The following is a 13,859-nucleotide window of genomic DNA, read 5'->3' as shown; positions in this document are numbered from 1 at the left end:
TGCATGGTACAAGACAGCTTTGTGCAGTCATACAAGAATATTTGAGAATCAACCATCTTGGAAACTAGTTTTGATACCAGAAACAATAGAGCGTTTCTCTTGTTTACATTTGTCAGTCCACATTAACAAAGCTGCTTGTGATGTCTTGAACTATGTTCGTGTTCTTTACAAGAGTATCAGATCCAGGCTCATAGAAGAAATTTCAAAGTTCTACCCTCCAAGCATCTAACATGGCTCAGGGAGCTAGCCACAGTGCATAAAAGACAGTAAAATATAGTAGTATGATGATCTACACTGCTCATGCAAAGCAACTGTATACATGAAATCTTGCAAAGGTAGTTATTGTGGTACCACTTCCAGTTTCATACCTCTCTGTATCGTCCAGTTTTTTACTGAGTGGATGGCTTTCACTTTTTGTCAACCATATATCCTGTCTTGATAAATGTATTAAGTTCTCTCACTTTTCAATGTACAGGTTTTTAGAAAAGATTAACATATGAGTTTTTTCAGCAAGAGTTTATATTGTATTTAATTTTATTTTTAAAAGGATTAGTAATGCCTTAAATATGGTTAATGACATACTTTTATTGTGAAGATTTACAATTGGCATTGTGACAGTAAGTTGTACTCTACAGTTATCATACTTACACTATTCCAATACCTAAATTTCAGCAGACTCCATTTTAACTGTTCTTATCTTTTGTTGGTTGTTACTGACATCAGATGTCACCTTTGCCTTAGGAAATTTAAACTTTTGAAGTGCGATGTCTCTTTCTTCTGGGACTAGAGTTTTGGTTTTTTTAATACTTTATATTTAGTTTGTGAGTTTGAGGCTAATTACTTATTTTCTTCTTAAAATTAGTAGTCAGGCATGAGAAACAGTAACTATAGTTTTTAGATAATATGACTTTATTTATAAGCACCAAATGTGGTCTTCAAAATGTTTTTTTTTTTCACTCTAATAGAAGCTTGTGTTCTGTTCTACTCTTGTAGTCATCCTGCTCATCCCAAGAGAAACTACATCAGTTACCATACCAACCGACACCTGATGAACTACATTTTTTGTCTAAACATTTCTGTACCACTGAGAGCATTGCCAGTGATAACAGGTGCAGGACCACTGCAATGCGCCCTCGGTCCCGAAGTCTCAGGTGAGTTTGTGTATCTGCAAATAGGAGTTGGATCTAAATCCACAAATTATGGAGCATCCTACGTTGGAGGTGTTTACATACAGAAGTTTGTAACTGAGGCTGAATTCAGATTAGTCCTTTTAAATACTTACTCTAGTTTTGATCATGACTTACTTCAATGGTAAATATTGTTAAAACAGGTCTTAATGTGAGGGCAACTAACCTGCAGACACTGTCTTGGTGACCTAGTCATTAATCATCTGATTGTAGCATTCCCTTTCTGAGTTTATGTACCTATGCTGTCCTCAGTGGATTTGTCTGTGAACATCTGTAACAGATTGTCCATATTAGTAAAAGGACTCACCATTGTGATTATCTTGAGACAAAGTTTAGTGTTAATTTTAGACCTTTTAGAAAGCCAGAGCCAGTTATAGAATGACAGAATGATTTAAGTTGGAAGGAACGTTAAAGATCATCTTGTTCCAACCCCCCTGCCATGTGCAGGGACACCTTCCACTAGACCAGGTTTCTCAAAGCCCTATCCAGTCTGGCCCTGAACACTCCCAGAGATGGGGCATCCACAACTTCTCTGGGTTACAGTATTTCACCACCCTCACAGTAAAGAATTTCTTCCTAATATTTAATCTAAGCCTGCCCTCAGTTTGCAGCTATTACCCTTTGTCCTCTCACTACATGACCTTGTAAAAATCCTCTCCTGCTTTCTTATAGGCCCCCTTGTACCCCCTGGAGTACTTTGTAGGTACTGGAAGGCTGCCGTAAGGTTTCCCCAAAGTCTTCTGTTCTCCAGGATGAACAACCCCAACTCTCCTAGCCTGTCATCATAGGATAGGTGTTCCATCCCTCTGATCATCTCTGTGGCCCTGCTCTGGACTTGCTCCAACAGGTCTGTCTTTTTCCTGTGCTGAGGACCTCAGAGCTGGACACAAAACTCCAGGTGGAGTCTCAGGAGAGCAGAATAAAGGGGGAGAATCACCTCCCTTGACATTCTGGCCCCACTGCTTCATGCAGCTGGCTTTCTAGGGTGCGAGTGCACATTGCCAGGTTATTTGTAACTTCTTGCCCACCAACACCCCTAAGTCCTTCTCTTCGTGGCTACTCTTAGTGCATTCTGTGCCCAACCTGTATCCATGTTTGTGATTGTCCCAATCCAGGTGCAGCACCTTGCACTTGGCTTTGTTGAACTTCATGAGGTTTACATGGGCCCAGTGCTCAAGCCTATCAAGGTCCCTCTGGATGGCATCCCTTTCCTAACCCGATTCCTGGCTGCTCAGACATTCTCCCTATATTACTCCCAGGCTACCAATCCTTGCTTCCACCCTTTGTAGGTTTCCTTTTTGTGTTAGAATTTGTCTGGGGGTTCTGTGTTCATCCAGACAGACCTCCTGGCATTTCTGCCTGACTTCCTCTTTATAGGGATGCATCACTCGTAACCTCAGAGGAGGTGACCGTTGAATATCATCCAGCTCTCTTGGGCTACTCTTCCCTCCAAGTCTTTATTCCATGGTACTGTAACAACTAAAGGCCTGAAGAGGCCGAAGCCTCTGGTCTTCTCCTGAAAACCAGAGTTTTCTGTGTGCCTTCCTTGCTGCCCTAAGGATTGCAAACTGCACCATTTCATGGTCATGGCAACCCAGGCTGCACTTGAGCTTCACATTCCCCACCAGCCCCACTTTGTTGGTGAAAATGAGGTCCAGCATAGCACCTCTCCTCATTGACCTCTACATCACTTGGAGAAGTTAACAGCAACACCTTCCAGGAACCTCCTGGATGGCTTCTGCCCTGCTGTTTTGTCATGAGCTCTCTCTCTCACTCAGCTCCTCATTTGTCCATAGGCAGAGCTCCATGCACTCCAACTAGTTACTGACTTAGAGAGTGACATCCCCTCCTCATCTCCCATGCTTGTCCTTCCTAAAGAACTTATATCCTTCCATTCCAGCAGGCCAGTTAGAGGAGCCATTTCACCACATCTCCGTGATGCCAGTAAGACCAAAGCCCTACAGGCATGTGTGCATTTCTAATGCCTCTTCTTCATTCCCCATGCTCTGTGCGTTTGCATAGAGGTACTTAAGTTGAGCCTTGATGAACATACTGCTGACTTAATGCTTGAAGTGGCTGGATTTCCTTGTGCTGCTGTTCAGGTGCTCTCCTGCTAACCTGTGATCTCCCTGTAGGCTCTGGGCGTCTCTTGCTGGCCCTGGTATCAAACTAGTAGAAGTGGGATGGATTGAGGTTCCTCTTTCCCAAAAATTTTAATTCTGCTAATGCAAGAAACACCTATGAATGTATTTTGATAAAATCACTCCTAGAGGATTGCCCCCTGTGTTGAGTCTTCTTTCTGCTCCACATCTTTTAGGTCAGACTGCATGGGCCAGTGTCACCAACACAGGAAATTTAGATTGAGATTTTTTTAAAGGGCTTTGTAGTGGACAGTGAGGCTCATGTTAGCAAAAAGTAGTTTTGTAGTTTAGCCAAATTGATGGGTATCTTTTATGGATTCTTTTTGTCAAAGTCTTGTGCTTTGTATCCAGGCACAATGCCCTGGCTTTGATGGACTCATGCATATGTATGACATTATTTGTAGGAAGTTACTGCCTTTATCTGCTAGTCAGACTGAAAGTAATTTGTTTTGATTTTATTTTTTTTAATTATCTGTTTAAAAAAAACAAATGAAACGCAAACAAACCCATTGCTGACTTTGTCTCTTGTAGCTGCTAGAATTCTTGGTAAGATCATGCTATTTTGATTGTATCTAAGCAGGTATAACCATAACTAACAGTTAAATACATCTCTGCTGCCCTTCTGAGAAAAAGATGATGTTCAGAGGTGTTGCAAAACTGATTCTGTCTTGAAATATATGTACAAACTAAAAATAACATAGCAGTTAGATGTTAAGTATATTAAATAATTGTGAGGATTTCGACAGAAATAGGAGAAAGGAACCAAACGTACACTGATGAGAGAATGGACCTTTTCAGTAAAGCTTCTGCTTTCTGTTGCAAATAAATCATATAAAAATATAATAACTGTACTAAAGTTCATGCTGAGACAAGTGTAAAGGGATAATTTGCTTTACTTGCAGCCCTGGACGTTCTCCTGCTTGCTGTGACAATGAAATAATTATGATGAACCATGTCTACAAAGAAAGGTTCCCAAAGGTAATGTGCGTGTGTAAAAAAGGAAGAAATTTCTTTGTATTTCTTCCTATAAATACAAAGAGAGATTTGTCAGGATTTTCAGAGCAGTTGAGCAACAATCTGAAGTTTGAACAACTCACTCATCTCAGAGTTTCAGATATGAATGAAGTTGTATGGGATTACTTTTTAATAATATCTTTGAGGGGTTTTTTTTTTAAGCATTGGCAGTTCTGTGAGAACGAGACAGTTGGTTCTGTAAAACCTGCAGACATCTAGGAACCTGCAGACACATTTGGCAGGACCTGTGAGCCTGTGGTGCTTTTAATTAGTCAGTTGTTCATTCAAACTACCCAGTATAATATTTTTGTGGAACAACCTTTATGAAAGCAAGGAGGATATTCTTGTCTGTAGTATCTGCAGTTTTAACAGAACAAAGGAGACTGCACGAGTTCTTCCTCCCTTCCTCCCTCCTTCCCTCTCTCTTCACAGTTATGGGTGCTCCTTTGGTTCTCTTTAGAGATCATCACAAGATTAGTTGGTTTTTTGGCATCAGTCATTTCATGCATTCCAGCTAGGTAAATTCTTAGGCAGTACAGAAATGTTCTAGAATCAGAAATAAGCTTTTAGGCTGTTAGTTTCTTGTAAAGCTGATTTAATGTATTGCATAACTACTTGTCTATAGGCCACAGCTCAGATGGAAGAGAAGCTTCAGGACATTATAACGAATTATTCTCCGGAGAACATCCTTCCCCTGGCAGATGGAGTTCTCAGTTTTACCCACCATCAGATCACAGAACTGGCTCGAGATTGTTTGGATAAATCTCACCAGGGCCTCATCACATCACGATACTTCATTGAATTACAGCAGAAATTAGACAAATTGCTACAGGAGGTATGAGCCATGAGACTGTTATGTTTGCTTGAAAAATGGGTTAAATCTGTTTGCCTTAGAGTTGTCTTGAATGGTGTCATGAATCATGACTGTTCACTCAAGTAGTTGTCAAAGTTGTATTCATATCTCTTTTAGTCTACATAATAACCACTACAGAAATGATAAGCTGAAATAGATGGGTTGTAAAGATTTCAGAAACAACAGCAATGCAAGTTATAAATTGCTTACAGAGGTGTGTGCATAAGCCCCAAAGGAGAATGCTTGCTATTCCATTTACTGTAAATAAATGAGGAAACATACACACTGTGCTTTTTATCAACCCTACTGATTGCCTGCTGTGTTGAGAAAGCAGTCAGCAACCCCTAGCTTTTCATTAGCAAGAAGTTAATTAATTATTTATTTCTAACATTCCTTTCGTAATTGAACTGTTCGTTAACAGAAATAATGTGATTTCTTAAAGTGTTGAAACTTTCATAGAATGACAAGCTAAATGAATTAAGAACTTGAAATTTAACAAATGCACTTTGACATAAGTCGCTGCAGTTTATTAATGTATAATTTTTAAAACAGTGAGTGAGGCATGTAGTATACTCATTTTTTTGTGTGGGACCTGATAGTACATTATAAACCAAAGTTAATCTGATAGACCAGCAGATTTGATATTAACTTGAAATTTTCCAACTGATGTTAAGATGCGGTGCCCATCTTCATTTATGTTTTCTGTTTTCTTTAGAATGCAAAAGCAGTTGCTAAAGGTTTTGGTTTGGTTTTGGTTTTTTTCCTGTGCTGCTTTTTTGTTAACTTCTACTGAGTAAATAGGATTTCTGCAACTGGTGTATTTTAAACTTTTTCTCTTCATACAGCAATGAAAAACTTAAGACATCAGTGATTTATTTCTGGATTATTGAAACCCTGTTTTTTTAAACATTAAAAGTGCATAGAGGTTGCTTGCTAGTCAAGAGGAGGGTTTGAACCAGTGACCTTCTTGTGAAACGATCGTACTTTTATGATGCCAAGTTGTAGACATAATTGGCCAGTTGATAATGTCAAAATACAAGGAAGCATGTCTAAGCTAAGATTCACTGAACCACTGTTATAATTGTTAACAATATAGCCTTTAAAATGGCTACATGTTTAGTGAAATTTAGTGTATATGTTCACTCATTAACACCTCCCCCAAAACCCATTAAAAAAAAAGCTCCAGCAAATTATTCTTCAATCTGCATATAAAGCAGTGCATTATTAAAAAAAATTACCCAAACGCTCATTTTGTCATGTTCTGTGATGATAATTCTGTATTATGAAAAGGTTTCCTCTTCTGCAAAGACATTATACCTTAAAATATTCAGACCTTTGAGTCCACTGCATACTTGTTAATGGCATAATATGACAGTACAAAAACTTTTTCTTTACATGACTTGGTTCTGGCCAATTAGTTGTGCTATGGATTCATGCTATTTATTTGTTGTTAGTTCTCAGCTGCAACGATCAGTAGAAAGTTGCATTGCCTGCAGCTACTTGGCACTAAGCATAACCAGGGGAAGACTCCCTTGAGGTTTGAGCAGCTTGGTTCAGCCAGCATTTTTATAATTCTAAGGGCAAGGTCAAGTGGACCTGAATGTTTTCCTGCTCCATCCGTCTTAAATGTAATATGTATTGAAAGTTTTGTTCACTTATGCACTTAACTGTTCACAAAACTCTACAGACGTGCTTTACATTTTGCTAGTGGTTAAAATAGGCAAGTCTTTTGTTTACAAAAGAGTTTTATTTGACTTAGTTGATAATGTTCTGAGTTATGCTTCTATCCAGTGAAGGTTCTTTTGAAATCTATTGCAGAGTGCTAGATAGCATTTGTGCCTTTTTCTTTTTTCCTTTTTTAAACTCTGCAGATTAATTCATCTCAGATATTTGATGTTTTTTAAAATTGTGGTACTTACGTTAAGAGCAGTATTTATAGCTTCCTGTTTTTAAATAAAAAATATAATGTGTTATATGAAAAGTACTTATTTGTCCATATTAATTATTTTTTAAGTGTCAGTTTCTTAGTTCTCTTTGTGGTTTTGAATAAGCAAGAGATGATGAGAAATTTAAGTCTGCGGCTTCTACTGTTCAGAACAAAGAAGTGCTTTGATATTTGAGGCAAGGGCTATTAATATGTTTATACTGTTTCCTTGCATTCATTGGCATTCTTAAATTACATAATTTGTTCTTAGAGCAAAGTGTTTAAAGAAATTTGAAATTCAGCTCAGACCATTGTGCAGATATTATCAAGCCTTCTAGAAGTATTTTTTCTGACTGTATTCTTTTACAGCATTTTCCCCCATTTGTGGTAATCTTTGTAGAACTCAGTTTTTCATTGTCTTCCTGTCTACATGTACCTCTATATGGAGCCTCTCTGCAAGTGTAGTTTTTATGTGTTCACATATATGTCATTTCACTATGACAACTGACTATGGGAAATCAGTATCAATTTGGCATGAATGTTGCTTATATCTTTTAATATTATTTAGGTTAGTTTTCATTTTATCCTAAAATTATTAACAAATTGAGATACAACCTACATGTAGGGATCTGTGTTGTATTGAATTTTGTCTCTTTTGCAAAACTGGTAATAATACCATGTAAGCTTATGAAACAGGCAAAAAAACCTGTAGGTATATGCCCATTATAGGTACTTTTATTTTGTTGTTACAGTGTTAGAATTGTAGAAATGAGGTTACTTTATTTTAAAGTTAGTGTTGCTCAGATCCTTGTTATCTCTGCTGGCATCTTGAAATTGAGGTGCTGTTTGTATCAAGTACATGCTTCAAACCCTCAGAGGTGTCCCAAATATCATACATACTTTCCTGCAGTGCACTGAATGAGATTTTGTTTAATATCACTTTATTTTATCTTTTAGGCCCAAGAGCGATCAGAGAGTGGAGAAATGGCATTTATTAAACAGCTTGTTCGAAAAATCCTGATAGTTATTGCTCGTCCTGCTCGCTTACTGGAATGCTTGGTAAGGTCATGCTTATTATGAGTAGTGCTTTTCACTTGGTAGTGTAGGAAATTTCTGGTTTAGTATTCAAGGCCCTTTAAAAACGTTTTTTGGAACATGTCAAACAGTGAGGTAGGACTTCATTGTTGGTAGGATCCCTTTCACTTTTATTTCAGGGCTTTCCTGCGGTTTTGTTTGCTTCCTTGCTATTGCAGGTACTATGGTATAGAACCCTTTTCATCAGCTAAGGAAGCTGCTGTTCAGAACCAGTTGGGTTTTTCTGTTGGTTTGTTAGAATTCATTATTTCTTGGGAAGACTGTTCCTGAATTGTAATTGGTGTTCTTCCCATTTTCGTAATTTTGTTTCACTTAGCAGCTGCCAGAGCTGTAAGCAGCTTGAAGTCAGCTCTGCTGTACTTGATCTGGGGAAAATAATAGCAGAGGGATTAGGCTGCCTGCATATGTGGGTAGTTGACATTATACTGGGGACCAGAAGGAGCAGAAGACTTTACTTACTTATGCATGAGCATAGCACCAATGTTGTCAGACTGCGTTAATTTGTGTGAGCTGTGTGGGTGTGTCTCTGCTTTTCTTGTCCATGCTGCAGGAGCTGGGATGGCTCAGGTGCGGGAAGCTGCTCCCACGCACAGAGCCAGTGTGCTTCAGTTGTTCAGTGGAACTAATAAACGCTCACAGAACACAATGTATTCAGGAGGATGGTGCAGACACCCAAATACCATGTAATAGCCAGCCTGAGTCCAACAGGCCTGGCAGGCAGCCCAAGCTGACTTTGAGCCTCTCTGCCTGCCAATACCAAGATCACAGTGTTGATGCTGTGTACAGCTGTTTGAGGCAGGCAAGGCTTATGTGGGAGCCACTAACCTGCTGCTAGACTCAAGTTATGCCTGAAATTGTCATAACTGCATTTTTATGGCATTGGATCTGAGCTAGTAAGTCTTTCCAACCTGATTTTGGCTCTGTACTGTGTCCCTTCATCTGTGGCACAGTTAATCCACAACCTGGCTCGTTCAGCTATGGGCATTTTGAGAGCTGTCTGTTTTGTTTTGGAAACATCACGTCTCAGTATTCCCAGTTGCATTTTGTTCATGATTTGCAGTTCAGGAGCAGTCTAAAATAAGATATGTGCTCTGAATCAGCATGAAAGAGAAGTTTAAAAACAAAACAAAAAGGCAGGTTTTACAGAAGAGAACACCGTAGCATGTCCTGCCTCTGCCACCGTATCCAAACTTGTTTTACTCCTTCTTCCTGAGCCCTGAAAAGCTTATTCCATGTCTAGTGTGATGTTCCCTGCTCTAGTCACAGGGTTCATGTAGCCTTTATCCACATAACCCAATTTCTCATATGATGTTTTTTTTCCCTACTTTTTCCCCTCTGGTCTGCATCCTTCTCTGTTATCACACATCCAGAAATGCCCTTAAACACATCCGGAAGGCTGACAGACCAACACTTGTTAATGATGCTTAATATCCTTCCCTTCCAAAGTGGGCTTTCTCCCACTAACCCCTGCCCTCAGCATCATCATTCTTCATTAGCTTTCTAATTGAAGTGCTGGAGTATGCCCAGAGAAGGGCAACGAGGCTTGTGGAGGGTCTAGAAAATGTGTCTCATGAGGAACAGCTGAGGGAGCTGGGGTTGTTTAATTCAAGAAGAGGAGGCTCAGTGGGGACATCAGCACCCTCTACAACCACCTGTAAGGAGGTTGTGGTGAGGTGGGGGGCAGCTCTCTGCCTGCAGTGGGAGAACAAGAGGAAATGACCTTAAGCTTGAGACCAGGGAGATTCAGATTAGATATTAGAAAAAAATTTTCACCGTTAGGGTGGTTAGGCATTGGAATAAGTTGCCCAGGGAGGTGGTGGAGTCACCGTCCCTGGAGGTGTTCAGGGGGCTTCTGTATCTGGTGCTGGGTGATGGTTTAGTGGCTTAGGGGTTAAAGTGATGTTGGGAGGATGGTTGGACTGGATAATCTTGTAGGTCTCTTCCAGCCTTGATGATTCTGTGGTTCTCTCCTGGTGACCCATTTGCCCATTGGTTCATTCTCCCTAAGTGCTGAGTTTTATAGGGATCTAGTCCAAATCTCCATTCACTTAGTTCCCGGTTTCTGCGACTGGGATTTTATCCTAGGCTACTTGCTCTGCCTTATCCTTCAAGTAGAGCGCATATGCAGTATGCAAGTTGTGCATACTGTGTCCCTCCTTTTGCTGGGTCTTCTGAAGTGAGTTGAAGGACTGTGCTGCAAAGACCAGAAGTGACTGTGTCTCATAGTTCAGAGTTTCAGAGCAGCAATGGCAGGGAAAGTCAGCACAGCTTGCTCCAAGTGTTCTCAATTCAGACAGGATGTTCAGGAGATTTATACTGGAATGTAAAAACCCTGCACCATATGTTCCTACAGATACAGGCAGCTTGAATAAATTTAGGCATACTGTCACAAAATAATATGTTTCTCGTGCAAGAGGCTGTTAAGCCTACTCCATAAACAAGACTGGAATCGTGTGAACTTACAGGAACAAAGGCTGTAGTGCCCCTCTGGGAACTTTTGAATAATAGTGGCTAATATTTTAGAATATCTGTCTGAAATAGATACTAGGTATGAAAAACTGCAGCCTCTGTAAGAAAGTTCATAAAGTTGTAGAAAATAAATCTGGCTTTTTATTCATAAGAAGTTTCAGATATGCAGTAAAGCTGTCAGTTTTCTGATGGTGGTCTTGGCTCAGGTGTTCATGGCATGTGAATTCCTATTTTAATTTGCCTGATAATCGTATGAATAAAGGTTTTACAGTTTCATGTGTGACAAGAGCTGCTGGCAAATATTGAAAGATTTTTCTCTGTTTGTACATGGAAAATTAAATAGTTGGAAGTAAAGATCAGAAAATTTGTTGCTTCTCATTACTCACACCGGTGTATGTGTATACCTAGATGAATGTGTTTAGATAGATACGTGCACATACACACACACACCCCCACTCTCATAAGATTAAAACTACCTGTTTTGAAATTGCCTTGTCTTGCTAGTAAGTGGAGGAGAAGCTGTATATCTGCCACTGCAGCAGGTCAAGAGATGATGTTTTCATGATGAAAGTAAATAGAAATCTTGGCATACAACCATGTTGTTGGGTTCTTCAGTGCCAGGGAGTAACATGTAAGAGAATCAATTTGGCTTGGCAAGTCAGATGAGGAGAGTAAGACTGAAACAGCATGTACCTCTTAGTTATCTGTTCAGATTTTTAGGCAATTTAGCAGCATCCTGAGGCTTTTAAGTTAAATAAGACAGTTTTGACACTTTATGGGTTCGTGGTAAATCCTTGGCAGTAGACTGTAGATGATGAAAATTGTTTCATGATAAATGTAAAACTGAGATTGTTTCTATAAAACTGAAAATTCCACAGATACTTTATTTCAGACATGCTGTTAGCTGCACCTGCTTTGATGCTTTCAAAATGAAGCATGATACCTAATTTCTCAAGCCCTTTTCTGGGTTGGGATGTTGAGTTTCTATGTCCTGAGTAGCCTGAGAATCTAGGACAGGAGCCTTGTGATTCAGCATGTAGACTAAAACCATGTGGGGTTATGTTAGGCCACAAAACAAGAGTTGGGGAAGCTAGCTCAGGAGTCTGCTTGGCTCCCACAGGTATTTGTGACAGATATGAACTTACTTGAGGAAAAAGTCTGTTTTGTTACATCAGTGTTTCATGACTCATCATGTTTTGACACTGTTAAGCATGGCACATGTTTATAGAAATATCTTGAAGAATGCAATAGCCCTGAAGAGATGTTTTGGTAGGAATTCATGCTGGTAGAGAGAGAAATTCTACTAAAAAAAAATCTGACAAACCTTTTAATAAACTTCCTTGCTCCTTTACATGCATTCTTATTTTTATAATCTATAAAGGTAGTAAAATTAAAGTATTTCCAAGGAACTTGGGAATAGACAGTTTTGAATTTCTATTTTTTTGTTCCTTTTTGTTGCTTGTTTAGGCTTGCCTTTTTAGGTATGTTATAAAAGAGAGTTACAATATAGTTAGTTCCCAAAGGAAAATGTTTCATTTCTAGATGTGGAACAATTGGATCAATGAAGTTCAAATGTTTTTTTTATCAACTTAACAATTTTGTCTATTGATTTATTTAATTGTATTTTCCATAAAACACAGTGCATATATGTTGATTAAAAATACTTCAAATTTCATTTAGAAGTAAAAATTGTAGTACAGTATATTTACAGTTTGTTTCTGTAGTGTATTTTTGTAGGCAACCAGATGCAGGGAGATAGTCTTCTCTATTTCAAATGTTATTGTTGCTGGTTATAGGTCATTTCACTCAGTATTATGTGAAGTTCTGAAGGCATACTATTCCTATAAAGTAAGGCTCTGAAGTAATGGTATGGAATTTCATTGCTTACAGAATGTTATGATACAGAAAAATCAGAATAGATTAATAAATTACTAGAATAAAGAGGTATTGTTTTTAATAGGGAAATGTCAAATATGTCCAGTAGAAGACGCAAAGGATGTTTTAGTTAGGCTCTAAGAATTCAATTTCAACAGAGAAAATGAAGGTGATTATTTTTCTTCTAGGAATTTGATCCTGAGGAGTTCTACTATCTTTTGGAAGCAGCTGAAGGCCATGCTAAAGAGGGTCAGGGCATTAAAACAGACATCCCTCGGTATATTATTAGCCAGCTGGGCTTAAATAAAGATCCTCTGGAAGGTAAGTGTATCTCCTGGTAGAGCTCTAAGTTCCTAGATTCTTCCTTCTCCATGTGATTTATCATTCTGATAATCCGTGTGCCTGAAGAGGGTAAAGTTAAGATGGTAGCAGAACAAGCATTTGCTAACCCTCACAGTGCTCTCCCAAGCTCAAAGGCGTTAAAAAGGCCACCTGTTGTGTATAGTATTTTTCCATTTGAATATCATTCACAACTACATTGTGTCAATGATACTGGTCATCTTTTTCCAGCCTGACAATGCAACTTTCTTATTTCAACTCTAGCTGAAATTTACTGGGATAGTTTGATGGTTATCAAATGTTATCTAACCACAGGTATAAAGGAAAAAACCTGGGCTGAGCTGTTTGCTTTTCAGTGGCCCCAGGCTTCTGCATCTTTAAGTCTGTGAGAAAACTATCTTCTGTTCCATTTATTTTTCCAGGTAACTTACGTGTACATGTTGAAAACTTTTGTAGGGAGAACTTGGGTTCCAGTGGAGGTATTGTCATTGCAAAATTTTTCTTCACTGTGAGAGTGGTGAGATACTGGAACAGGTTGCCCAAGGAAGTGGTGGGTGCTCCATCCCTGGATGTATTCAAGGCCAGGCTGAATGGGGTTCTCAGCAACCTGGTCTAGTGGAAGGTGTCCCTGTCCATGGCAGAGATGATCTTTAAGGTTCTTTCCAACCCAAGCTATTTTATGATTATTTTAAGGACAGCGTTGAAAAAATTAAAATTACTTCTCTGTCCTAGTCAAACTGTCTTCTTTGCCATCCTGAGAGCATGGTCTATCATTGGTGGCAAATAGAAATTGGTTCATTGTGTTCAGTGCTAGTTCTGTAATTTGGAAGAAATTGACAGAAATGCCATCATGCAAAAATGAGTCTGGCTAGTGCCAATTATCTTGTCTTCTGTGTTATGATGCAGGACTAAGAGAGGACTTGATAACACAAAGTAATAGCAAAAAACTATGATAAACTTTT

General features: G+C 38.9%; 1 protein-coding gene across 2 annotated transcripts in view; it reads left to right on the top strand.

Moving 5' to 3' along the window:
- The window catches only part of MAST4 (microtubule associated serine/threonine kinase family member 4), a 131,648-nt gene that overhangs the window by 78,718 nt on the left and 39,071 nt on the right, over nucleotides 1–13,859 (top strand). For both annotated transcript variants that reach the window (XM_018070406.2, XM_018070405.2), the window contains 5 exons: nucleotides 994–1,151; nucleotides 4,231–4,306; nucleotides 4,968–5,177; nucleotides 8,077–8,178; nucleotides 12,747–12,879. In XM_018070406.2, the coding sequence (XP_017925895.1) occupies nucleotides 994–1,151; nucleotides 4,231–4,306; nucleotides 4,968–5,177; nucleotides 8,077–8,178; nucleotides 12,747–12,879 (679 nt within the window). The remainder of the gene's footprint in view (nucleotides 1–993; nucleotides 1,152–4,230; nucleotides 4,307–4,967; nucleotides 5,178–8,076; nucleotides 8,179–12,746; nucleotides 12,880–13,859) is intronic.

The sequence above is a fragment of the Manacus vitellinus genome, unplaced genomic scaffold, assembly GCF_001715985.3.
Source record: "Manacus vitellinus isolate BGI_N305 unplaced genomic scaffold, ASM171598v3 scaffold_18_pilon, whole genome shotgun sequence".
Lineage (NCBI taxonomy): Eukaryota > Metazoa > Chordata > Aves > Passeriformes > Pipridae > Manacus > Manacus vitellinus.
Note: the sequence above shows the minus strand (reverse complement) of the source record. Positions and strands in the feature narration are given on the sequence as shown.